Here is a 25,681-nt window from a genome sequence, read left to right on the forward strand (position 1 = left end):
CCCCTTTTTTTTTTTTCCCTTAATTTTTTCCCCGGGGCGGCTTGGCCCCATCCGTACCGGCGGGATGCACCTCTGTGTCAAAGTCATACGAATGGGAAAGTGTCCTGGAGCAGTTCAGGCTTCCATTTTGAAATCCTCCGAATAATGGGATCCTTCTTCTCACTTGTTTTTTTCCCCACCTTCACTCCGAAGCGCGGCCGCAGCCGTCCCCTGCCCGCCCGGTGCCTGGCGCAGCGGGGTTTGTCTGAGATGGCGTGGTTGGGTGCTGGTGGAAGTGGGTAATTTATATAACTACCTGGGACTCACTTGGTTTGGGGCTTAGATGTTCAATAACATACACAAAAATGCTGGAAGACCTAGCAGGATTCAAGTTACAGCTTATCAGACTAGCTTTTCCTGGGCAAAATGGCTATGATTTAAAAATCAGTTGTAGATTGCTTCTCCCCTTAGTTCACAGTTATTACAGTATCTGTATTAATATGTTATCTGTGGGGACGGTAATTTTCCTTCTTAAAATCTTTCACAGAGTGGAAGATCTTACTATTAGGCACTGCTTTTTCACTTTGCATTCAGGATTAATTGCCCTTTATTAATTTTACCTTACTGCTCTCAGTTATAACCGTACCCTCCCCCACCCCAAATATTTCTTTTAATCTCCTTTGAGTTGCAGTATGGAGTATCAAATTGTTTCCCAAGAACATCATTAGCTGTATACAAAAGTTGAACATTTACAACTCTGAGCCTCTTGTCATAAAGCCATCACACTAGTTCTTACTTTAGGCTTCTCTGGACTTGTTTTGATTCCCCCCCATGAGGGACAAACTCTTTGAAGGACATTTCTCTTGTCCTTACACTTGATCTGTCTTTTTACTCAGTGGAGTTTGGGGTTTTTTTGACATTATAGTCATAGAAGGCATATTCTGTTTGGACTTCACATATTCTTTTTTCACAGCTGAAGGAATATCAGCAGAAGAATAACCTTGGAGCAACTGCAGGAACCAAGAAAAACCGAAAAACTAAAGAAGGCAGTAGACCCGAGACTCCCACCAACGATGACCAGCAGCCTCCAGAGAACGTGAGTGTCTCGTTCTTTCTCCCAAATAATTTGCCGTCTCCTTGTTCTTTGGTTTCCCGAACAACACGACTAGAGCCAGGAAAGGGTTATGCTGGTGTAATATATGAATGGCTTAGATGCCTGTGTTGCCAGTGTACGAAGTGTGCTACAATAGTTAGCAACTACCTCTACTGGAAGGTGCACGCTAGAGTCAGGGTATGTGCCGAAGTGGTGTCTGATCATACAATGCTGTTGCACAACCCTGTGTGTGTCCAGAGCTGCTCTTTCAAGGTGCGTGCTCCTAACGAGCTGGAGGATGCCGGTTTCTTTGGCTGCCTTTGATTGACGTTTTCTCTCTGTCCTTTTCTGAGCCGTTTCTCTTTCCCCTTTTCTTTCGCCTCCTTTAGATTCAGAACATTCTGAAGGTGCTGGTGTCAGACCTTAACCGCTCCAATGGGGTAGCCATACCCTCATTGGACAAGAGGAAGGTGAGGCAGTGCTTGTGTCCCTCGCCGTGACTCGCTCTCCCTACTGCATGCTTTGGGTTCTGTTTACACTGACCTCGATTTTTCGGATGGAGCCGTGTCCTGACATGTCCACTGTCAGTTGCTTGAGTTTTGTTGCTGTTTTTATTAACATGGAGCTATCTGTTACCATGCGTTTCCATTGCTCATAAGTGCTTGTTTCCTTCTGGTTTGTGTCAAACTTAACATGTGAAAAAGTGAACCTTGTCAAAAACTCTTCCTGGAGACAGCAGAGCTTTAAGGAAAACCAGGAATTTGGGGTGAGGCAATTAACTAACTGAACCGCTGAGGAAAACTGCACTAGGAAGAGGTAGTGTTTTCTTAGTCTGTATTTCTGCTTTATTTCTTAGAGCCTCGTTTCTGAAGGGCATGTTTCTGCTCATCTCCAGGCAAGCAGCTGCCCTAAGTAAGCTGCCTAGTTATTCCAGCCAACCCATTTTATGACAGGCAATGAAACTTGCACAGGTGATGTAGTCTGGCAAGTACTATGGGTTTAAATATGTTTAGGCAGGAAGTCAGATTCTTCGAGTCAAGCATTTACAGGCTTTAGCGTCTTCATATTCCCAAGCTTCTGAAGAGGAAAGGGCAGGAAGTACGCCAGTAAGCGACAGAAATGTGTTCAGGAGCAAACGTAAACAAACAGCCTTTTTAAAAAATGTATTTCAGACAGTTTATTTAAATAAGGCTCAAATTGTCATAGAAACTCAGGGAAGTAAAATTTTGTAGCCCAGAATTTTCTTCCAATTTTGTTGTACCAAAGCTCTGCTTTTCATTTTCACTTGTGGCATTTTGGTAGCTTGTTTCCCTACCATTGTTTCAATGTAGTTGTCATAAAGTAACTCATTATTATATTTACTGCATATCCATGTGTCTTCAGCAATAAATAGAACTGTAGTAATCACCAGGGGTACCAGAGAGATGCAGTGAAACCTGCAAGATGGGATGGAGTTCACTCTGAATTGCCTTTGTATCCCTTTTCTCCTTTTTTTGTGTGATAATACAGCAGCTGTTCTGTCCAACACACAAAGTGCAGTTACCCGAACCTGACCTTGTATGTTTAGGTTGTGTGATAATACAGCAGCTGTTCTGTCCAACACACAGAGTGAAGTTCCTCCAACCGGACCTTGTATGTGTAGGTTGTGTATCAGTAGAACTTGAGTGATGTGAAGACTTACTGCAAGCTTTGTGGGTGCTGGATGTGCCTGTCTTGCATCAGAAAGCGTGTTTGGATTGAAGTTTCACTCTTGTCATGGGGACTGTTTTCACTTAATACTCATAAGCTCAGTGTAAGTTAGATCTCAGAGAAAGAGACTTGTTTCACATTGGAGGGTGAGATAAAGATGGGTGGTCCAGTGCTGTTGCTGAGATGGCATTTGGTCTTGCAGTGAAGACCTACCTGTGTCTACAGTTTTAGTCCTGTTCTGAAAATGGAGAATTTATTCCTTCTATTCATTCTTGTTTTCCCAATTTTTTTTCTTCTGCTTCCTTAGCACGGAGAGATACATTTGATCCGATTGGCTGTTACGGAATTTGTGGATTGTTGTGTCTGAGGTTTTAGGAATAATTTGAAAACTAATCTTTAATTGCAATATGTAATGAAAGAAATATTTCTTTTTCCAGTTGCCGTCTTGTAAAAATCCTGAGTCAGGAAAATGCTGTTCAGAAGCTCACTTGATGCTTATAGGGCAGAAAAGCTGATCGTTGGCATCTGAGCTACTGCTGCCATTGGTGTCTTAATGTGAGGCAGACCCCTCCCATCTCACCCACTTCAGCTTTCTTGGCTGTGAAACACAGAAAACCCAACAAAATAGGAGCCTTTATGTGAAAGCAAATGGATCCTACTATATGCTAAGCTGAGCAGAATTACTAACTTTTTATTCTACATTATTAGAACCTCACAATGCATAATTTCCAGATAAGTCTGAAAATCTGGAGGTTTTTGCTCCTAATTCTTTCTGTTTCCAACAAATTCTGTTTCCAACAAATTCAGCTGTTCAAATAGTTTTTTGGGGTTTTTTTTAAATTTATTTCAAAACTGCTTATAGTGGAGGAAGAAGGAAGGAGTTCTTGTGGTTAAGGCACGTTACTGGTTTTTGCATCTTGAAGCATTAAGCAAAAAGAACGTCCTGATCAGAAAAAATTTAAGGAAACATTTTTGAGATGTACTGGGAAAGATACTCCTGTCCATCTGATGCTCTATATTGATGAGTGTCTGAACCAATAAAGGTGAAGTAACCCGTAGCTGGAGGAAGTAAGGGAGTTCCTGACCTTCCTATAAGCACCTAACATATATTGCTCCTTGAGAGCACAAGTATCTGTCCTGCTGAAAAGAAATTGAGAAAATTCTATTTGTTTCCCTCTGCAGTCTTCCAGCTTATTGCTTTCATTAAACCTGTCTTCACTGTTACTGTGTTCTTGCTGCTTGATTCATGAATGAAGTGCTGAGCAGGTAAACGGGGAATGCCAAGAGAGAGATTTCTTGTTTCCTGTGAAGTGCCAAGAAGGGGGTGACTGAAGTAAGAGGGAGCTCTTTCAGATGGAATAGCAGAGAGCTGCCATATATTGGTGGGGTTGAGTGCTGACAGCTGGTCTCATTTGCTTCATAGTGTTGTTAAATGATGATTTACCGGAGATGATGAAATAAAACAAATTGCCATAAAACACGAGAACACTGCTCTAGGCCTTTATGGCCCTCTGATGCTGTACAAGATAGATGAAATTGTCCAGTTCACTGTGACTTGGTAGAGGTGTCATCAGATGCTAGTCATCCTCCCACGAAGGCTGGATGAGAACTTGCATCGCTGTCCAGAAAGTTTTTTGGCCCTTCTCTTTTCTATTTAGATTCTTCTAGTCATGGGATTCATAGCTCCAGCAGGGCCACAGGCACCTGCTCCCAGCCACGCTGAGTTTGGCCTGTTCATAAATGTCCTGTTTCTAAACTTGTGGTCCATGGCATGCCACAAACTTCACTGAGTTTTAGATGGAGCATTTGAGTTTGACTAACCCAGTTTTCAAGTAGTCACTAAGCTGTTCTTTTCCATCTTAATTTGCATACAATGATCTTGTGTTTTCCCCAGACACATCTTGAGGGTAGTGCTTTTCAAAGCAGCGTGACTACCATCTGGCTTTGCCCTCACTTGCTTTTTGGTGACTCCTTTGCAGTAAACCTAGCGTGTGAACTTAGAGTTGGGTGACGTTATTGCCCCACGTTGAAGAAGCGAGTTTGATTATGGGACACCGGTTCTTCAGACTGGCTCTGAGAGGGCACAGGCCTGGGACAGTGTTTGTTCGTGGATTGATGCAGTCACCTGTTTGCTCTGGGGAGAACACAGATTCCCGTCCACGTGTTTCTAAATGATTGATTGTTCACATCTGTCTAGTTTTCACAGGCAGATCACAGGGTGATGTGTTCATGTGTGTTTTCATTCATTTTGCATGAAGGCTGTAATTCCTGTGATGTGTTTTGTGACAGGCGTACTTTGACAGTGATGTTGCCACTCGTAATGCTGAACAGCTTGCTACCGATGTCCCTGTGCTATCTAACAGCAACAGTCTACCTAGTTGTGGTTCTGTTCTGCCTGCTCCTGGGAGCATGCAGCTGATACAGGTTTGTGAATCATCATGAATATTGCCATTGAACCATTGAATATTGGTTAGCGACACCACATTTTTTCTGAGAAAGATGATCTTCATAAATATGACTAGTTCAGATTTTCTCCTGTTAAAAATACTTCGTTCTCCACTCTCCATCTAGTCATCGTCTGTCTGTGAGAGCAGAGAGAGTACTAGCGTGCGCATGCCCCTGCGTCTCCCAAAGCTGCTATTTTCCTTCCCCTTCTCTCCTCTTTCATTAGCAGAAAGTGCCCTTAATAGGACAGAAGGTCTCCGGTCAGATCAATCTGCATTTCTTTTCACTACTTAAAGATTCAGTTGAAGTTTTTCCCAGCAAAGCAAAGTGTTGATTAAACTGGTAAATAGTAACAGCAAACATAAAGCCTGTAACACTTAAGTTTCTCCATTCAAAGAAACCCAGGTTCATGCCACTCAGAAATTATGTGTAAGCCAGGACTGAGTTGGTGGTTTGAAGTTCCTCTTTGGGAAGCAGTAATTACAGGTACTGTGGAACCTGAGCCCAGATGTAATCAAGTCTTAGTGACATATTCATAAATGTGACTCCCATCTTCTTTTACAGGCTTGTAAATTTTTGTGTTTCAATCCACAGATTCATGAAGCTGAGGATCATAAAAATGCTTTGGATGAGAACAGGTGAGTGTCTGTGTTTGTTTATCACACAGCTTTGCAACAGGATCCCAAAGTGTCCAACAAATTAAGGTTTTATTCCTCCCCAGTGTTGTTCTGATTTGGGCGGTTTTCTGGGAGAAATTTTCATTGCAAGGTCTTTCTTTGTTCCCAGGTCTTTCTCGTCTACAGAAAGTCTCCGCCAGTTGTCTGAACAACTCAATGGCCTGGTTTCTCAGGTACGGCCTCATTTTGATCCATTTATCCTATTAATTCTCTTAATGTTTGATGTGGAGCTTTAAGCAGTCAGCTCAAGAAAACACTTTTCAATCTCAGAGGTGTCTGCAGACATCCTACTAAACAATGAGATATTTAAGCATTGAGAAGCAAAACCTCCTGGTTTAGGAATGTAAAATTTCACCAGTAGGAAGAAAAGCAGAGTGGGATGAATGAACAGTATGTATTCATGGAAAGCTGTATTATTGATTTAGTGGAAAAGAATCTGAAGTCAATCTGCATAATTCACATCACTGTCACAGGGGGAGTCTGCATCTATGCTTAGCCAGAAAAGTATGTTTTCTGTACCTGTCTGTGTCACTACTTTGAAGTGAAAGGTGCTGTAAGAAGTAGTATTATGACAGTTGGTTCTTATTTAATAGTGATTTGGTGCCTTGGGGAATAAAACTGACTGACTTGACTGGTTTACTTCTAGTCTACGTCGTATGTGAATGGGGAGAGTGCTGTTTCTTCCACAAATATTAAGGAAATGGAAGTAAGTTCTCAGTCTATAATTTTTTTTTCTTATTATTTGCTACTGTTGATCACTTATTGGGACTCTGTGCTTACAGCAGTGTGAATGAGACCTAACTGAATGCACAGTTCACATACATCACACGTCACTGTCTAGTGTTGTCTTGTGCTGTAATCGGGTAGCTGTGGTCAACAGTAGGAGGCAGGTATTGGAGGTGTTTCCAGTTTGGGGACTGGGGATAATCTGGCTTCCATGGAACTGCAGTTCTTTCTGATTCACTTTTATGTCAAAATGAAGCCTCGGCAGAAATGGATAAAATATGTTGACATCCCAGCTGCTTTTGTTGAAACCGTAGATTTTGTTTTGTTTGGAGAATCTTATTATATCAAACTGTGATAATGATTTATTTTTCTGTCCTTTTTAATTATTGCTTTTTTCCTCCCCTCCTCCTCTTCTGCTCCTTCCTTTTTCTCCTGTCTGCATGTGCCCATCAGACACGTTACCAGGAGCTGGCAGTAGCCCTGGATTCCAGCAATCTAACTAACAAACAGCTCGTTACAAAGATAGAGGAATTGGTAAGAAACAATCCAACCGACCAATTTGACATTGTCTCTGCTGCTCCTCCATGCTCTCTGGGTGTCTGTAAGGTTATGGCTTCTCTCATAGTGCCACAAGGAAGGCTGCTTACACAGCACTTTGTAAGGAACAAAATGGGCTGTACGGAAAACCTGTTAAGAGGATCAAAGTCTAAGGCCACTTGTGAATGTACTGGCTCATCTGAGGAACAAGAAACAGAGTTTTGTTGTTTCCATTTAAGTGTGCTCTGTTGATCTCATCATGCTTTCCCTGGATGATAAGCATCCTGATAAAATAGCTATTTCTGGTCCTGGTCTGAATCCCTGAGATACAGAATTCTGGTGCTGGCAGCAGTGTGAAGACCTGTTTCTGCAGGTGGTGATGCTGTTCTAAATATATCAGCAGAGCGGGAGCAATAGGTCTAAGAGAGAGCCTGGGGCTGGTTTCTGATCATATCCTCGGCTTCTCTTGGCACGATGAATGAACTGCTTTGTCCTGTGGCCTGCATGGATTTCTGCTGCTCCTTTTCAGCCTTCAGCTTTAACACTGCAAGAAATGCACCTAAGTGGAGTTGTTTCAGTCTGAAAAGAGCCTTTCTTGTGTGAAATACTTTCCCCCATTTTGTTCCTCTCTCGAACTACACTTTTCCCAAAGTTCAGCATTTCCCAGTGTACCCCATGACCCCTCTTGTTGTTTTACTTTTGGTTTGGGGTTATTTTTGTTCCATTTTGTTTCTTCCTGTCTTTTAGTTGGGCTGCAGAGGTACCTGATATAGTGCACTGCCCACCCAGGATTCTCCTTGTTTGCCTGCTTTTCTGTTTGCCTGGCATTGTGTAGGGCCTTTGCTTTTCCTGGTTATGTTGTGCACTGGCATTGCTAGAATCAAAACCTCTAACTCATCCCTCTTCCATCTGTAGTCATGTTTCAAAATGCATTGAAGTAGTAGTAGTAAAGAAACAGCTTGGCCAATGTCCACTCTTTGGGAAGGGGAAAAATCTCCAAATACTTAGAATCACAGAATATCTCAAGTTGGAAGGGATGCTTCATCCATAAGATTGAAATTGGCTAGGACAGAATTATCCCTTTTCTTTGCATTTGGCCTCAGCTCTTTCTCATACCACCTTTTGCAGAAGCCTGCCAACGTAAGTGTGGCTCTGCATGACTTAAAGGCCAGTTGTTAAGTGGGATAAAGGTCTAAGGTCTCAGTTAAAGGAAAAGACTATGTTTTTTGTTTGGGTTTTGGGGGTGTTTTTTGTGTGTGTTTTAAAAGCATTTTTGGTGATTATTCTAATACACCAAGATTACTACGATTAATTTCATAGATGTGGGATGCAAGTTTAACTGAAGTTGGTGGATGCTCAGATACAGACGTACACGGGTTTCAGTAGTGGTATTTGAGAACAACTGTGGTAATGTACTGAGCAATGAAAAACATATCTGGCATATAAAGTATATTAGTGAAGGGAGCCCCAAATCTGTTATTTTTAATAGCTAAGATGAACTTCCTAGTCTTCTACAAAAAGGATAATGGAAATCCTATTTGCATTAATTTGGCATGTATCCTGCTTCATTAAAGTGAAAATGCATTTCAGCAGTATGAGAGTATTTTGTATTAATACTGGCGCATCAATTTTCTTCTGTAGAAGCAGCAGAACCAAGAAGCGGTGAATCAGCTGGAGAAGGTAAAGTGTGTCCTATTTTTGGATAGATACAGAAATAGGCGTCTGTTTCTCTGAGGACTAGAAAGCATAGTGGACTGTGGCGCAGGCCTGCGTGATCTTGTTTCATTTGTAGCATAAGGTTGAATATTTTGACTTCATGAGTTAGGCCTGGCAGGTAGCGCTCTTATTTTGACAAAAGCTAATATTTAAATGCTCCAAGTATTGGAGGACTGCAGTGGAGGCAGGAGATTACCGTTTGAGTCCTTGCCAGTAGTTTGCATTCCAAACACTGCTACATTTATGCTAGCAGTGATTGCGCTATGCTGTCATTGCTATTCTAGGATGGATAAATAATGAAGTAGTTCAAATAATGGAAGACTGAAGCATGTCTTTAAAAATACTGGTATCATTTAGACGCTGGAAGTACTACCAATGAATCACTGTTTTTTTAGTTTGACATAAAACAACAAGGGTTAAATATTTACATTTTTGTGCTGAATAGACATCATTTGTTTATACAGGAAAAGAAGGAGTTCGAACAGAAATTTTCTAAAGAGCAAGCAGCACTGAGGGAACAGCTACAGGTAAGGCAGAGCCTCCATTACAGTAATATCATCTGGCTCCTGCTGTTTTCTGGATTACTGACCACTCACAGTCTTCATCCTGGAAGCCATGAGTCCATTCCTTCAGGAAAACTGGGAGTCAGTCAGCCAGACTGTATTCAACTGCAAGAGCTCTTTACCTTCACTGAATTAGCCTTGTGTGGCAACAGTGACGTTGCAGTTACAAGCAAAGAAGTTTTGCGCTGAGCTGATTTTCCTTTTCCAAAGGTTCATATCCAGACTATTGGAATTCTAGTTTCTGAGAAGTCTGAGTTGCAGACAGCCCTTGGACATACTCAGCAAGCAGCACGGCAGAAATCAGGTAATTAACTGCGAGCACTCCAGCTCAAGCTGTTGGTTAAACTGTGGATTTCAAGTCACAGGCATGATAGTTGCTGGCAGCCAGCTCACAACACTCGCTGACTCCTTAATGAGCAATCCTTGGCACCGTCACTGCTTCTGTCATCATAGCTGCCCCCAAATGGGAGCCTCTTGATCCCATGGCAGTTGAGGTTCTTTGTGCATCACTAAAGCCTTGTCAGCCCTGTTTGGGCCTGGTGACTACCCCAGACTGTTCTTTTCTTGTCTTTCTTCTGATTCTTTTAAAACTTTGTTCCCTTTTCTCCGCCCTCCCTTCCACACAGTTGTCACGTTAATGTAGGTTTTACCTGAGCCTTTCATTCTGAACTAAATTTGAGCAATTTATTCTATTAAGGGAAAAAAAAAACCCCAAACAACATATTGTCTGTTGTTCTGCAAAGGAAGTTTCATCCTCTCCCTCTAAAAGTGAGGAAGGTAGTTACAGAGAGCTTTACTGCCCAGAGTTGCTAGTGATTCACCTGTAGAGCCAGGAGTGGAACCAGGTCTACTGATTTACAAAGCTCTGTGCTGCTTTAAGAGTTTGTTGACAAAGTAGAAAGTGCTGTTCAGCCAGTTCCAAAAAGCTCTTTGTGGTCTAGCCTCAACTGACTCTGCTCTGACTTGTTCAGGAGAAGCTGAAAACCTTGCTGCTCGTTTACATTCATCTCGCCAGAGGGTATCAGAGCTAGAACGTACTTTGTCCTCCATCTCTATGCAGCAAAAACAGTCAGAGAAGGTAAGAGTCACCTCTGTTTATGCTTAACCAGCAGCTCTGCCTTTGGTTATTTGCTTGTTGTTATGCTACTGCAAAGTCTGTAGTCCCTGCTTAGAGAAGAGACAGAAATTAACCTTGTTAATTGTTAATTAACCTTGTAAAGCCCTGTATTCTCCATCATCAAGGCAAACTTCATTCAGGTTTCTGTGACCACTAATCATATGGTCCAGTTGCTGTCATCAGATCTGGCACCTTACTTCATTAGTCTTGCCAGCTCCACACAACAGAAGCCTCACTGAGACCTTGTCCCAGGCGGGTCTCCCATCAAACAGACACTTTAGTATTGAGATTAATCCAGAAGTTTGCAGAAATAACCTCATGTTCAGTTAGTAGCATCACATTTGAAAAGACCGAGCAGACTTATTCCTGGCAAATTCAGGAGGTTCTAAGCAAACCTGTCCTGAGGATTTTGCCAGTTATGACCTTTTCCACTTTAGCTGATCTGCTAAAGATGAAATGAAGTATTTTTTGAACATCTTATTTGTTTGGCTAAAGTTTGTAGCTGAATCAATACTTTCCTTTTTCTCCAGCATAATAAAGAGTTAGTGAAGGAGCGAGACAACCTGAAACTGGAACTGTACAAACGGAGGTAAGTCCATTCTGCTTGTTACTGCAGAGTAACACTACTCTTCTCAGTAGAGCCACAAAACATAAGGGGCACAGACCACAGGTGGTGACTTGGGGGGGTTGGATATTCAATTTAAAAAAAAAAAAAGTCACTAGATGTGATGTTTCTGTGATTCTAGCTGCTATGAAGAACTGGATTGTAAATTTATAACATGGACATCAGCAAATGTACATATAGTGATGCCACTTAATTTTTCGTTTGTTTCAGCAAAAGTAGTGAGGAAATAAAGCAGCAGAATTCGGAGCTGTCAGAGAAGGTTCACTCCCTGGTTTCCAAGAACTCAGCTATGAAGTTGGATATGGAGGATTTGCATAAGAAACTGGAAATGGCTGAACTGATGATTCAACAGGTAGCCATAATACTTCTGGGATGTGAGGGTAGCTCACACTGATCATTGTAAGACTTTGCTTCTGACAGTGGGGGCAGGACTTAACTCTTGTTTTTAAAGGACGGCGCAAAATACCATCAAGACATCCTCTTCATAAAAGGCTCTCAGTGAGGCCTCTGAGGAACAGAAAGTCTGTATTCTAAGGAGTTGGAGCAGTAGATTGAAAGACATTGTGACATTGGTCTGCTAAAAGAACGCTATACAGTATGAGAGGGTGACTGAACATACCAAGTGTAAAAATACGGTGACTTGGCCTGCTTGTATCTGTTCAGCATTTTGGTTACTCAGTTGTTGTGCAGTCTCATTGAGAAACCAGTTGAGTAGGGGTGGTGTTTGTACCCACCCTTGGCAGAAGGTGATGATTTGGACAGTGGCAACTTGAAGGTCAGCTGGGGAAAGTTAAGAGGAAGCAGCCAGTTAGAAAGGGAATGCATGAAGCCAGCTGTTAGCAGTTCAGAGAGCAAGCTTGGTGTTAAGGTGAGCCTGTGAGGGAAGAAACTGCTTTTTTTTTCTTTTCTTTTTTTTTTCCCCTCAGACAGTGGCTTAAGTTACCCTTGAAATAAAGCCAGCTGCTACTCTTCTGGGAAAAGTACCGTGTCTCAACTGAACCAGCCTTGCTACTTAGTCCACTGACATGCTCCAGACATTGGCTTTAAATTCCTGACATGTTTGACAACCTTTAAGGTCACAAGCTTTTATACCATCTGATCTGGCTGTATAATACAGACTCTGGAAATGCATAAAGTTTCTGAGTCAAATGATGTGATTAAAGTGCATTTTCTTAATTAAAAAACCATAAATATAAAATTGGTAGGGAGGAGCCGCCTAGTTCAACCTGTTTTACAGGGCTAAAATCTAAGCTTTTTGATTTTAATCCCCCCTTTTTTTTTCATTGAACTTCACTGTGAGTTGGAGCACTTTAAAGAACTATAGAAGGTTACAACATGGATCATGTGGCAGGTTACTATCAGGGGAAAGGCTATGCAGAAATTGAGTATTAACATTTTGCCCTAACTTTGATTTTTTTGTTGGCAGTTCTCAAATCAGGCAGGGAGCCTGGATGCAAACCAGCAGTTGCAGATGGCACTGGAGGAGAAGGCGAGCCTGGAAACCCAGGTTGCTCAGGTAAGAGGTGGTATGAAATATGGTCCAAATCTTGACATCTGTAAAGAAACTTGTGTGGCAGAAGAATGCAGCCTGAGCTTTGCATTCACACTGGTCTCTTCAAGCTTTATCCCTTAAGCAGTCACTGCCAAATTTATTTAGCCAATATGATTTTCATTGTGTTTTATTTTGTTTTGAACAGCTCTCAGAGTCACTTCACCAGCTCCAGGCAGAAAGAGATCGGTATGTAGAGAAACTGAAGGAGGAGCGGAGCATTTGGCAGCAGCGGGTACAGCAGCTCTCTGAGCAGGTAATATCAGGGGCAGTATCACAGCTGCTTTTGACAAACGTGGGCAGGAGTAAATGCACCATGAACATTGTTTTCACTTTCACTTGTGTGGCCTTGCAGGTCCACACAATGGCAGAGGAGAAGGAGAAGCATATGGCCCAAATTCGGGAGCTGGAAGCCAATGTTACAGAGCTGTTGAGCAAATCAGGTAGGGCTTCCAAAGTGGGGCTTCGCGCTGCAGAGTACCAGCTGGTTAGCTCTGTCCCCACTGTGCAGGAACTTCTGCACACGAGTTGCAAGTAGGTCTGATGCTCCGAAGCTGTGAAGGCAGCTGAAAGCCTGGTGGTGACCCAAAGAAACCTTTCATGCTAGCAAACAGCAAGTGAATTACTTCAAATAATTGACCAGCAGATGTTTATGTCTTTAGTATCTGCCTGACTGTACTGTCAGCCTCTCTGGCCCAGGAGTTCGGGGTGGCAGGATGCTCTCGCTGGGGCTGTGAGGGAGTTAGCAGCACACAGCAGGATGCTGTGCTTGGTTTTGGGGTCATTTTGCTCCTTCGTTCCTCTCAGTGCCCTGCAGTGAGGATTGGGTACTACAACTGGTGATACCTTCTGGGTCATAGAGCCCTATTGGTTGGGGTATGCTTTGTGTATGTAATAGTGATGTGTATTACACAGCGATTTAGCCCTTTGACTGAGCTGGCTTTGATTCCATTTCCTCAGCAGTTAAGCCCATGGATATTGAGCCTTCCTCACCAGCAGGGCCCACAGCAGCTGAGCTGAGTCTGCAGGAAGAGATCCAGCGGCTGCAGCAAGAGAAGGAGGAACTGCATGGGCAGTACCAGGCCCAGGTCCGGGACAACGAGCAGCTGAGCCACCTCAACCGGGAGCAGGAGGAGCAGCTGCTGGAGCTTGAGAAGGCTGTGCAGCGCTACAACGAGGAGTCTGTGGACAGACAGCAGATCCTGGAGGACATGCAGAGTGACAAGGCCACAATCAGTAGGGCACTGAGCCAAAATCGGGAGCTGAAGGAGCAGCTGGCTGAGCTGCAGAATGGGTTTGTCAAACTGGTATGTCTCTTTCGTGCATCTTTTCGCACTGCTTCCCTCACTGGTGCAATCCTTTTGTAGCACAGATGTAAAAAACTGGCAGAAGCATGATCCGTCTCTTGTCCTGTGAGGCTATGGATGCTCTGTCTTCTGTGATACATACTGCCACGCCAGGAGGTTCCCTGTAATTCCTTACTCCGTCAGGTGCTCTGGCAGATGAACCAGTATCTTTGTCCAGAGCAGTTTCCTTTTCCCTCTCATCCCCTGGCAGTCAGGCTGTTTCCTTCCCTGAGTATTCCTCCTGCCCTTTTACCCTTGAAGATACCCGTTTTCTGTTCCCCATATTTGCCCATGAGGAAGAAGTTCTCGGGAGTCTTCTCTCCTGCTGCTGTCATTCTTGTCCGTCCTGGAGCTGAATCCTTACTCTAGCTTTTTCAATGCAGCAGCTTCCCCTTTGGGGCCCTGGCAAACTGACACATGGTCTAGCCACCGATTTTTCTTTAGTCCTTTCTGAACTCCTTCTTTTTGAATGTCTGTGGCTCTGTTTGGGATATTCGTACCACCCATCTGCTTTGGAGCTGACAGGCTGTGTGATGTGCCAGGCCTCTTCTTGGCACTGTCCCAGCACTGATTCCCCTGGCTCTTTCCTTGCTCTTCTCCCATCTTCTGAACCTTTCTGTAAGTTATTTACTGCCCTGAACAGTCGATTTATGGCCCTTAGTTACACCCCAGAATAACACGAGGGATGGCACCCTGTTGTATGGGGAATGAACATGGTTTATTGAGAGTGTATGTTTATGGTGGTTGGGGCAATTTCCTTATACAGTGGTAACTGTCTTGCAGACAAATGAAAACATGGAGGTTACAAGTGCCCTACAGTCAGAGCAACATGTAAAGAAGGAGCTGGCCAAGAAGCTTGGGCAGCTGCAGGAGAACCTGGGGGAGCTCAAAGAAACGGTAAGCAAGAGCCGGTGGGATGGCAGGGCAGGTATGTAGCGGTTTATGCAAACTGCTGGCAACTTTCCAAACTTTGATGGACAGATGGAAATTGGTGCTGTAATGATCAAGCTGGGAGCCTTCCCCCGTCGTCTGCTGTCTGATGTGGGGGCAGATGGTGGCTGCCTGCCTTGTTGGTGGCTTTGGGGCAATGCTGACAGTTTGGATCATGACACAGGGATCAGCTTTTCTGGCAGAAATGGTTTGATGTGATGGTTCAATCTTGTTATGTTAGCTGGAACTGAAAACACAGGAGGCTCGGGGGCTGCAGGAGCAGCGGGACCAGTACTACAGCCACTTACAACAGTACACCGTGGCGTACCAGCAGCTGTCTGCTGAGAAGGAGGAACTGCACAAACAGTACTTGCTTCAGATACAGCTTATGGATCGGCTACAGCACGAGGAGGTTCAGGGGAAGGTGACAGTGGAAATGCACCTGAAAGAGCTGCAGCAGACCAAGGTAACAGTAAAAAGGGGCAAGTGGAAAGACGGGAGGAAAAGTGCTTAACTACATTAAGTATTAATTGAGTGAAAGGTTGGACCAGATGATCTTTCACAGTCCCTTCCAACCTGGGCTGTTCTACGATTCTGTCATTACATCCTGTGCAATACAGGTGAATGATACTTGTCTGGAGCAGAAGCACTGGGGCTTTTTTGTGTGTGTGTGTGGTGCTACTGCCTGAAGATGTAGTGACTGTTTGCAGTCTGGCTTGCACAGGTTTCAGTGATCTTCTGCTTCTCTCTTGCAGGAAAGTCTGGAAGCTGTAGCTAAGGAAAACAAAGAACTGCAGGCCCAGATCAGTCAATTAGCAGCAGACCTGGATGGCAGGATTTTGCACCGACTAGATGGTGAGTAGCTGCAGCTGGTCTCCAGGGAGGAGGTAGAGCTGGGCTCTCCGGGGTATTACCTCTTTGTTCATCTTCCTCCTTTTACAGGAGATGGAGTTGAAAGTGAAGCAATGACCGAAGAAATCCAAACATCTTCATTTGTGATCCCAGAGAAGTTTGAAAGCCATGAAGAAATGGTGAGTCTTAATGGGTAGAAAAGCCTTTGGTTTTAGTTCTAAACAAACATCTAGGAGGCGGGTTAAATTGCAGGGAGGTTCCACTGGGTGCACGGAGCAGGCTGTTTATCAGCTGTGATCCTTACCAGCAGAGGCGCAGTGATGAGGGGAGCGTAACAGTTCCTTGTGCACAGCAGCAAAAAACCAAGACTTCTGCAGCATCCTTGCAAGATAGGCTGGAAGTCTGGCAGTGGCTTTAATTATGAAGACAACTCGGTTGGCAGAGTCACTCTCTCATTACGATGATGACGTTCTCTTTAGTTTGAAAGGCAATTTGGAAATGGTGTCGATTATCTACTAGATTTTTCTGTAAGTACAGTCATAATTGGAAAATACTGCTATCAAACAGGTATCATGAGAGCTAGTATTTAACCTGCATATTTGTACTACTTGGGAATGAGAAAAGATGCAGTAGTTGCTGCCTGGTTTAGTTCCAGGGCAGTCACTTAGTACTTTGGTTTCGTAGCCGTAAATAAAATGGGGTAAACTGTTACTCTGTCCTGAAACGCACGACTGATTGTGCTTCACACAGGAGAAGCACTAATGTGCATGCTCTGGAATTCTTAGGTCGCTTTCTTGACATCTGCCATGTGCCAAGTGGAGAAGGAGCGAGAAGATATGAGGCAGCAGCTGGCTGCTCAGAAACAGCAGTGCAGAAGCCTCCTGCAGCAAATAGCAGCTCTTAGGCAGGAGCAGCAACATAACGTCATGCTGGGCGGAGGTAAAACTTTGGTGCAGTTTGGGGCCAGTGTGAATATGGAGGCATGCCTCGGCCAGCTGTGCTGGCCGCTGTGAAACAGATCTACAGGTTTTGTGAGTGCATCACAAAATTGTGAATCCTCCTTGTGAGTCCAAGGAGGAACTGTGAATTACGCCTGTCCCTTCCAGATTCCACTATGGATACTGTTCCAGTGGAGGTTCACGAGGCTTTGAAAACTGCCATGGAGAAACTACAGGTAAGCAAAGGATCACCTCTTCTTTCAGCCCCGCTACCCTGCTCAGCTAGACTTTCATCCAGTGTCAGACTCTTATAGCACACACAGACAAATTGTAGGGGATTAAGTAGCAGATGTTCCATAATAATAAGCTACTTCCTAAAAAGCTTGTCTCAGCACAGGAAAGCTTGCAGCAGTAACTCCCCTCCCACCCCCCCCAAGACTGTGAGTCTAAGGGCCTAACACTCATCTGTGGTCTTTTCCTAAAGAAATAGCTGAAAAACAGACTGAGTATCTTCACCCTGCTTGGATGAAGCAGGTGGTCTGCAGTCTTGGAGCCGAGTACGACCAGAGTTGTGCTGTCCCAGCAATGAGAAGGTTAAAAGGCACTTTGTTTCATCAGCCCTTCTGCTTCCCAAAATACAGAGATGCTTTTTTACACCTTCTCTAGCTTGCTATCTTCTCTCTGTTCCTTTTTAGCATCAAACTGGAGACAAGTTGTAAAGGCAGCAAGATTTGTTCCCTGGGGTGTCGTCTTTAACACGGGTATTCTCTGTACATGAAGCAGTTCAGATGATTGATACCAATTTTTGTGTTCAGTCCCGTTTCACAGACCTGATGCGTGAGAAAGCTGATCTGAAGGAACGGCTAGAAGAGTTAGAACATCGCTGCATACAGCTGTCTGGGGAAACAGACACCATTGGTATGTTTAGGCAACACCAGCACAAACTAAAGCTTGCTCAATGCATTATTTATTTGGGGAATAGAAGGTCCCCAACAGCTTTTGGAGCTGAAGCCCTCCAACTACCAAGCAGTTCAGGTCTCCTACTGCTGCCTAACTAGGCTAGATCTCCAATCCAGGGTTGGATTTGCTGGATCCTCACGCCACATAGTTCTGTGCTCACCGTAAGGCTCGTACCCCAATCATGCTAACACTTACGCTTCTCTTGTATTCCAGGGGAGTATATTGCATTATACCAGAGTCAAAGGGCTATCCTCAAACAGCGACACCAGGAGAAAGAGGAGTACATCAGCAGATTGGCTCAGGATAAGGAAGAGATGAAGGCAAGGAATCTTTTCTGTACTCCTCCTCCAAGCAGGGCAGGCCTGGGGAGCCTTTGCACAGTCCAAACCTGCACGTGTTGTTCTTCAGCTAGCTTTAACTTTGAAGTTGCTAATTTTGTGACAGAGGCAGGACTGCAAGCTGTAATGCAGTGTTTGTGGCCGCAGGGATGTGCACATTTCATAGGCTTTCTTTTACTTTGGTGCAGATGAAACTACTGGAACTGCAGGACTTAGTGATGCGCCTGGTCAGGGAAAGAAATGAATGGTACAGCAAGTACGTAGCAGCTGCTCAAAACCCAGAGCTGTTAGCAAGTCAGAACGAAAGCGTACTTCCAGTGGAGAGGCGCATTGAACTGAACGCCACTGATGGGGAAGGTAAGCTGCAGCCAGGACAAGTTATGTAAAATGGAATAACCCGAGGTCTCACTGTTGTGCATGGATGGGAAGAGTTACCTGCCTGCCTCATCTGTGTTCCTTACAGGGTTACGAGAAGTGAATTTATCAGATGAAGCAGAACAAGAGGCTGCTGTTCTTCATCAATCCGGTTTCTCCCCTATTGACAGTAAAGCTGCTCAGCCAAGCCAAGAGGACCCCACAGCAAAGCAAATAATGCAGCTTCTCAGAGAAATCCAGAACCCTCAGGAGAGGCTGGGCTCCCTGCTGGAAAACCCGTGCATTCCCTTCTTCTACCGTGCTGATGAGAACGATGAGGTCAAAATCATGGTAGTTTAAGTGGCGCCAAATCTTACTTACAGCAATTTTCTATGAGCCTGAAAGGACTTAACCGACTTGTACATGCCCATACCTCTGCTCAGTGCCCTTGGTCAGAACAGATACCTACTTTAAAGACATCAGGAAAGAACAATTGCACAGATGGAATTTGAGCATCAGACCTCATCCTCTCTTTCTCTTTCTTCTGTTACTTTGTGTGCTTGGAGTACAGGCAGACTCGAACTAATCCTGGGAGGCAGCTGGCGCTGGTGCTTCACCTGGGCTAGATGCAGGCTGGGGGGAAGGGGATTCCATGACTTTGGGCAAAATGACTTAATCCCTTGTCCCAGACTCTGCTGCTAGCAGCCAGCGTCACAGCAGTGACTGAGCAGCGGTTCTGATCCATCGCTCCTGACTGTAATCGGCCTAGCTCCTTCCAGGGCTCCCAAAGTAACTAACTTATTCTGCTAACGAACTCTTTGGACTATAAACAGGTTGGGTTTGTTTCATACTGTGCATCTTAAACTTCCCCCTTCCTTCTGCAGCCTGCCTCTTGCAACTGTATCTGAAACCAGCCTTGAACAGCCAAAAGAGAGAGGCTCCTGGCTAGCTGGGCAGCACTACAGACCCGTTTACTCTCATTGCTAGGGGAAGGGACCGAGGGTTGCCTTTTGAGTCTTTTTGGTTACTTGACAAAGCTTTATGTGATTCTTGGGAGTGGGGTGGAAATGTAACTGCACTTTGAAGGATGATGTGTTTCACTTGTATGTGTCTGAAGGTTTTATTTATTTAAAAAAAATGGGAGAAATAAGTAAAAGGAAACCACTTAATAAACATGCTTTGTTTTGAATTTCTGGACTCTAGGGGTTCTAGCTCTCCGTCACTTACACGTCCTCTTCTCCCATTTTGGTAAGGAGTGCATTAGATGGGTGGAATCCAAGATCCTGTGGCCCCTGTTTAAGTTCCTGGGACACACACCAGCAATAGAGGTGTCACCTGGCACTGCCTTCAAGCTGCAGCCCTAATTCTAAGGAGAAAACAAAACACGGTAGGAGGAGAGCATCCCCCGAAGCGGCAGCAAAGCAAAGCCCTTGGGTGTGCAAGTGTTGAAGTGAACTGCATGTAGATACCCTGCAGCTAAATTTGCCTTTCGGGCAAGGACGGCCTGTTCCCAGGAAGGTTAATTTCAACAATGGAGTTTTAAGGAAAACTGCGGGGGAGGTTTAAGGGACCTGACCGTCACAGCTGTGCGATCCAAACACAGGAGCCTGGGCTAGTGCCTCAAGCACCTGTTAACCTCCCTGTTAACCTGTCAAAAGAGATGCAAGCACAGGACCACACTATCAATTTTGGGGTTTGTCAATGACGAAGAGAGAGAATTCATTTCTTCTGGGTCCAAGTTGGTCAAGCTTTACACAGCATGGTAGAGAGCTTTTCTCCTAATGCCAGAAGCAGATTAAGTTGGTTTGGTTTTTTCGTTTGTGGGTTGTTTTTTTTTTTTTTTTAAATGGTTCATTTTAATTTTTCCATATACAACTGAAAAAAAGCGTACACAGAACAGTTAGTGCTTTCCTGCAAACCCCCCCGGGGGAAGAGGGAAGCTGTTTTTTGAACTCCTTTCATGTGAATAGCGCCAGCGGTGTCTGTCTGTTACTAGCACAACACAAGTGTCAGGGGCTCCCAAGCTCCTGGCTGCATGGGTTTGTGTACATAGTGTATCCCTGTAAAATGCTGTATATTCCTTGAAGAGAGACTAAGCCTTTTGCAGTGTTTATGCCTGCTCAGGCTATTCATAAATCTGTATCATAACTAATGGGGGCAGGGCTGTGATTTAATACAGAGCATTATTATAAATGGAATAAATATTTATAGGGTGTTCTATGCTAGTACTGTGAAGGAGACAACAGCGAAGAAGGTCTGCAGTCTGTTGCAGAGGTGACTTAACCCTGTTACAAATTTGCTTTCTGAATAAACTTATTCAGATGGGCACTGACTAGATGTATTTCTTCTGTTTAGATCACCTTGAAATTTGGCCAGGAAAAAAAAAAAAAAGAATTCTTTATTAAAAAAGCTGGCCCAACTCTAGAAACACCTGCCCTGGCATCAGCACCCTTTTCCTTTAGCTTTCACAGATGTTTTCCTGTAGGCAGACTGCTGCCAAGCCTGAGACATTTCTCTTGGCTAGCGTTTCACATCCAGACCCTAGGTTCAGATTCATTTTTCACCCTGTTCCCTTTAGGAGTGTTTCCCTGAGCCCAGCTTTATTTGGAGTGAACTAAGAGCAGACACACGAGCAGGAACTACTGTTCAGCTGACACACAATAGCTTTAAATTGGAGCAATTGAACCGCCTCTGATTTGAGGAGAAATAGAGAAATGCTTCTTAAAGGCCATAAGCACCAAACAACAGGAAAGAGCTGTTACACTGGGAAGAGGACACTTTGTTTGACAAGGCTGTAGATCAGTGGGTAGGATTTTATCTCGCCTGGGCGGGGTAGCTGGTATTCTCATCAGAACATACTTAACCTTTGATAGCCAGCAGATTAGAGGTTTCTAGTTTTGTAAAATAAGGCTCTAATATTTACTTGAATAAATACATAGTTCTGCCTTCAAAAATACAATATTCTTTAAGAACAACTCTATATATAAAACACCAGGGATAGATGGAACAATTCCAGTGAGAAAAAAAATAGGACAGGGTAGGGCAAGCAATGGTCATTGCCCCAGTCAAGCAGAAGCTGAAGTTACAACCCATGAAAACATGCAAGACAGACAGCTAGAACACACAGAGGAAGGAAGCGCTAGAGACCGAGTCAATTCACTCAACCCACACTAGTATCTACTATGAATAAAATCTTCAAGGAGATTTTTAGCTTACCGAAGTCTTACTAGGGTACTAGGGAGATTCCACAAGTACCACAGCCAGCTGTGGCCAAGAGCACTCAGGGCTAAATCAGGCATCAATATTACAGTGATTTAAGTCAGCAACCCCAACCCTCCTGGTTTCTTCCTGCAGAACTGGTGCTGGAGCCCCATTACACAGGGGCTAAAGGAATCCATTGCAGTATTGGGATGACAGTGCTAAGTTCAGGAATTATGGAGAAACATGGTTGTCACTGTGAGAAGCAGCGACCATGATCCAAGACCTGCAGCACTCACTGTTTTGGCATGGAGACAGTAGGAACAGGTTTACCCAGTTTATACCAGGAGAGAAATCCCTATTCAGCCTAAAAGCAACTTCCAAGTATGAGCTGGCCATGCGTGTTAGACTGCGATTAGACTGCACTTCGGATACGGGCCCAGAAGACGCCGCTTGACAGAGAAACTACAACTCGACACCTGCTTGCTGTGTTCCACAAACACCCTAGGCAAAAATACCTTTTTAAGGACCAAGTAATTTTGTGTGCAAAACTCCCACCTTCTGTATGTCCAGTCACTGAAGCACCTCAATGCATCTTCCTTTACAATGGAGAAAGGGAGTTAGCTTCCACATCTGACAAGCTCTTTTCACTCTACTGCAGCTCCCGGGTACCACTGTTGATGCAGATCTGTTCCACCTTCCCTATTAGTAATAGCACTCGCTTGCGTGTATAGCTTTTTAAGCTCTATGGGATGAAAAGATTAGGTTTTAATTAAACACAGTTTGAAAATCACCCAGAGAAAGAGCAAGAGAAAGAGAAATGGTTTTATTCTAGTCATGGAGACCTTCATTATACAGAAAGCATAGTTTATTTCATCCAATAAACAAGAGTGACAGGTAGATCACAAACTGCATCACAGCCACTACCAGCACTGAGACAGTTCACCCACAAGTCTGGGGTAATACAATAACCCAACTGCACACAGCAGAGAATTTAACAATCAGCTCAAAAACTCAACATCAGGATTTGGTTAACTTTTTGGATGTGTGTGTGTGTATATATATATGTATATAGATATTCTTTCCCTACTTAAGTATTTCCTAAAATCCACATGGAAGCACAAATGGCTTTAAACACCTGGACATATATAGATTTTTTTCATCTTATATATATATTTATAGATATTTATAACAGTAAAGATATGTTTCTCATTACTACAATATACTTGTTTAACTCCTTTAAGCAGCTGGGAAGGAAAAAAAAAAAATCAGTTTCACTACAGTCACATCTGATATGTGTGTCACAAAATACAAACAAAACAAGCCATGTGTGAGATTCGAGTCAGACCATTCCAGGACAGAACAGCTAAGAGGCAGGCAAAGAGTCTCAGAGGGAGCAGGCCTACATGTCAAATGGTGGTTTTGGGCTCTCCGGGCGGGAGGGACTGGCCTTACCCGGCCGGCTGGAGTTTAAAGACAAGAAAAACAAAGAAAAAAGGAAAAGGGGAAGGGAAGGAAAAGGGGGGAGAAGTAGTAAAACAATAGTTAAAATACAGAAAGGAACTGGCATCAGAACAATAGAGGATCCACAACAGGAATTAAGAGCAATAGCACTGAAATAAGATAACTTAAATCTGAATCAGGCCTGACTGAAAGCCTGCAATACAGGTGGCTCATTTAGCTCTGGTAGAGACATGACATCTGAGATGTACAGGGTTGATATATTTTTAATTCTCAAGTTTTTGGGTGTTTTTTTTAAATACATGTAGCATGAAAAGTAAAAACCAAACCTTAAGAAGATGAGTTGCGATCAACAACGGTTACAAGTTTCCCCAAACACGTACCATCCACATGCAAGAAGAAAAGGCTACAGAAGAAGTCACCATGGTACCCAAAAAACACTGAAAGATGTGCTTATTCAAAGCAGAAATATTTTCAACAAAACATTACACAGCAAACTCCCTGAAAACATTTGGTTGTCCATTTGCAAGGGGGGAGCAGCATATCTATTGCCCTCTCCCTGCTGGCTTCAGGAAAGTCAGCCAAAAATGGTGATGCAAGACAACTGCTGGCAGGAGCCAGCGCATCACCAGCCGGATTTCCCCAGCTCTTTTGGGGAGCTGAGTGCGAGCAGGTCCGTGTGCTCCCTGCACGCCGAGGTGTGTGCGCTATCTCAGACTTCACTCTAGCAGGACTATGCCGATCCATTGAGTTCCCCCCTTTCTTGATCTCCCTGCCTCACTTCGATATAAGGTTGATTGCACTGTTCCCAACATGAATTTTTGCACCTTAGAAGTCAAACTAATACACAGGACATCTAATGTGTTCCTAACGGTGTCACATGTTTTGACAGTATTTTTCTTCTAAGTCACACTTTTGTCTTCTTAACTACAAGAAAGGAAAATAGCTACAGATCAGTTCTAGGTGCTACAGCTAACCGATGCAGGCAGGACACTTATCCAGGCTAGGCCAGGCAGAAGAAATAACTGGACGGACAGCCACCACTTGGACTTAAGGATGTCCCTGTGGCTGATCTCTCCAATGAGCCTGTGTACTTCAGGGATCCATGCCACTGAATGAAGGCTACTCTATGCTCACAAAGCAATACAGGACGCATGAGTGAAGACGAAGAGCTCGATCACTAGGCTAGTGTTTTACGACACACCAGGAAGGGGTGGTGGGAGGCAGAGATGTGGGATGGATGAGGAGAGTGACTGTGGAAGGGAGAGTGGAATGGGGAAGCCACCAGCACGGCATTCGTCGCCAGCTGTCTACAGCCTCAAGTTATAAATCTAAGAGGGACGGTTCAGCCGGTCGGATTATGGTAGGTCGAGTAGGTGAGGCGGGGCCCCTTCTGCTGTGAAAAAGCAGAAAACAAAAACAAGAGAACACACACTGTGGTTAGCACAGCAATCGCAGTCACAATCACACATGCTTCTCCACCTCGCCTGAGCCAGCAAGAGAATAAAACTTGAGGCACAAACTACCAGAGTGCAACTCCACAAAGGAGACTTACAGGGGTCAATTAGGCCTCGCACTGATCTTTCTGCACAGCATGGATCACCAGTTAAGCAATTCACTGGACAGCCAGTTTTGCTTTCCCTCTGAAATTTGGAAGTGCAGAGATTTATTGCCAGTGAGTGCACTGGCTCTGGAATGAGAGTTGAGAAGCATGGACAACAGTGAGCTCCTGTATCAAGCACATGACAGTCACAGAGCATGGATGGGGTCCTCTGAGACACGCTGCTGTCAGAGGTTCTTGGCTGGTTTGGAGGAGCACCTTCTTCCCCTGCCCTCAAGGCTACTTGCAAGCCTGATATTCCTTATTCCAATACATGATACTGATCTGTGATGTTAGGGGCAAGCTTGCTGCAAGTTTTGGTGCTCAGCAAATGCAGCTTCTACTTACTTCACTAAAAGGAACTCTGGCCATTGCTACTCCATTCTGTTTCTGCTATTTTGCTGGTACTCTAGCTAGGTAAGCGCACAGCAACTTAAGTGTTTGCCCTCTGCATGGATTAAGTGTTCTAGGATCTCCTTCCTGTAAGGGACTGGGGAAAAACAAAACCCCAGAAAATACAAGACAACACCCCTGCCATCTCTCTCAACTCATTACTTGAAAGACCACTTCAGACTAAGACTACAGGCATTAAGAAGTCTACAAATAAAAACCCAAATGTTCTCTAAGTCAGTGAGTCCAATCTATGTTTTTTCTTTAAAGCTCCCTGCAGTGTCTGCAACCTAAACAGCATCATGATGGTGTATCATTATAATTAAATTGTTCAGTACCAAGCCAGAGTAGTTTTACAGTCCAAACTGCCTGAAGTGCAAAGAGCAAACCCAACAGGATGTAGACCAAGTAGAGAGGAAGTATTTGCACTGATCATACAGAATCAGGTGTCACAGAATTAATGCCTGAACAATTCCACACTGACAAGCTTTAATTTAGATTACAGAGAATCAACTGACTGCTGGAGATGAAGGCCCTCCCCTAACACAGGGGCTGAGGGAAGGGAAGAGAGGCGGAGGAGGATGTTTGCACCAGTAGT

General features: G+C 44.0%; 1 protein-coding gene across 1 annotated transcript in view; it reads left to right on the forward strand.

Moving 5' to 3' along the window:
- The window catches only part of GOLGA2 (golgin A2), a gene marked incomplete at its 5' end in the record, with an annotated part of 22,628 nt that extends 1,865 nt beyond the window's left edge, over positions 1-20,763 (forward strand). Inside the window, 27 exons of the mRNA XM_019474059.1 lie at positions 953-1,075; positions 1,462-1,542; positions 5,051-5,185; positions 5,801-5,844; positions 5,993-6,056; positions 6,530-6,589; positions 7,063-7,143; positions 8,788-8,826; positions 9,327-9,389; positions 9,636-9,729; positions 10,397-10,503; positions 11,073-11,131; positions 11,378-11,519; positions 12,594-12,683; positions 12,865-12,972; positions 13,072-13,159; positions 13,677-14,023; positions 14,846-14,959; positions 15,234-15,458; positions 15,748-15,847; positions 15,935-16,023; positions 16,630-16,783; positions 16,951-17,018; positions 17,598-17,700; positions 17,956-18,062; positions 18,269-18,437; positions 18,544-20,763. Coding sequence (XP_019329604.1) covers positions 953-1,075; positions 1,462-1,542; positions 5,051-5,185; positions 5,801-5,844; positions 5,993-6,056; positions 6,530-6,589; positions 7,063-7,143; positions 8,788-8,826; positions 9,327-9,389; positions 9,636-9,729; positions 10,397-10,503; positions 11,073-11,131; positions 11,378-11,519; positions 12,594-12,683; positions 12,865-12,972; positions 13,072-13,159; positions 13,677-14,023; positions 14,846-14,959; positions 15,234-15,458; positions 15,748-15,847; positions 15,935-16,023; positions 16,630-16,783; positions 16,951-17,018; positions 17,598-17,700; positions 17,956-18,062; positions 18,269-18,437; positions 18,544-18,794 — 3,105 coding nt within the window. The remainder of the gene's footprint in view (positions 1-952; positions 1,076-1,461; positions 1,543-5,050; positions 5,186-5,800; positions 5,845-5,992; positions 6,057-6,529; positions 6,590-7,062; positions 7,144-8,787; positions 8,827-9,326; positions 9,390-9,635; positions 9,730-10,396; positions 10,504-11,072; positions 11,132-11,377; positions 11,520-12,593; positions 12,684-12,864; positions 12,973-13,071; positions 13,160-13,676; positions 14,024-14,845; positions 14,960-15,233; positions 15,459-15,747; positions 15,848-15,934; positions 16,024-16,629; positions 16,784-16,950; positions 17,019-17,597; positions 17,701-17,955; positions 18,063-18,268; positions 18,438-18,543) is intronic.
- Positions 20,764-25,681: the final 4,918 nt, after the last annotated feature.

Source organism: Aptenodytes forsteri, unplaced genomic scaffold (genome assembly GCF_000699145.1).
Source record: "Aptenodytes forsteri isolate BGI_AS27 unplaced genomic scaffold, ASM69914v1 Scaffold136, whole genome shotgun sequence".
NCBI lineage: Eukaryota > Metazoa > Chordata > Aves > Sphenisciformes > Spheniscidae > Aptenodytes > Aptenodytes forsteri.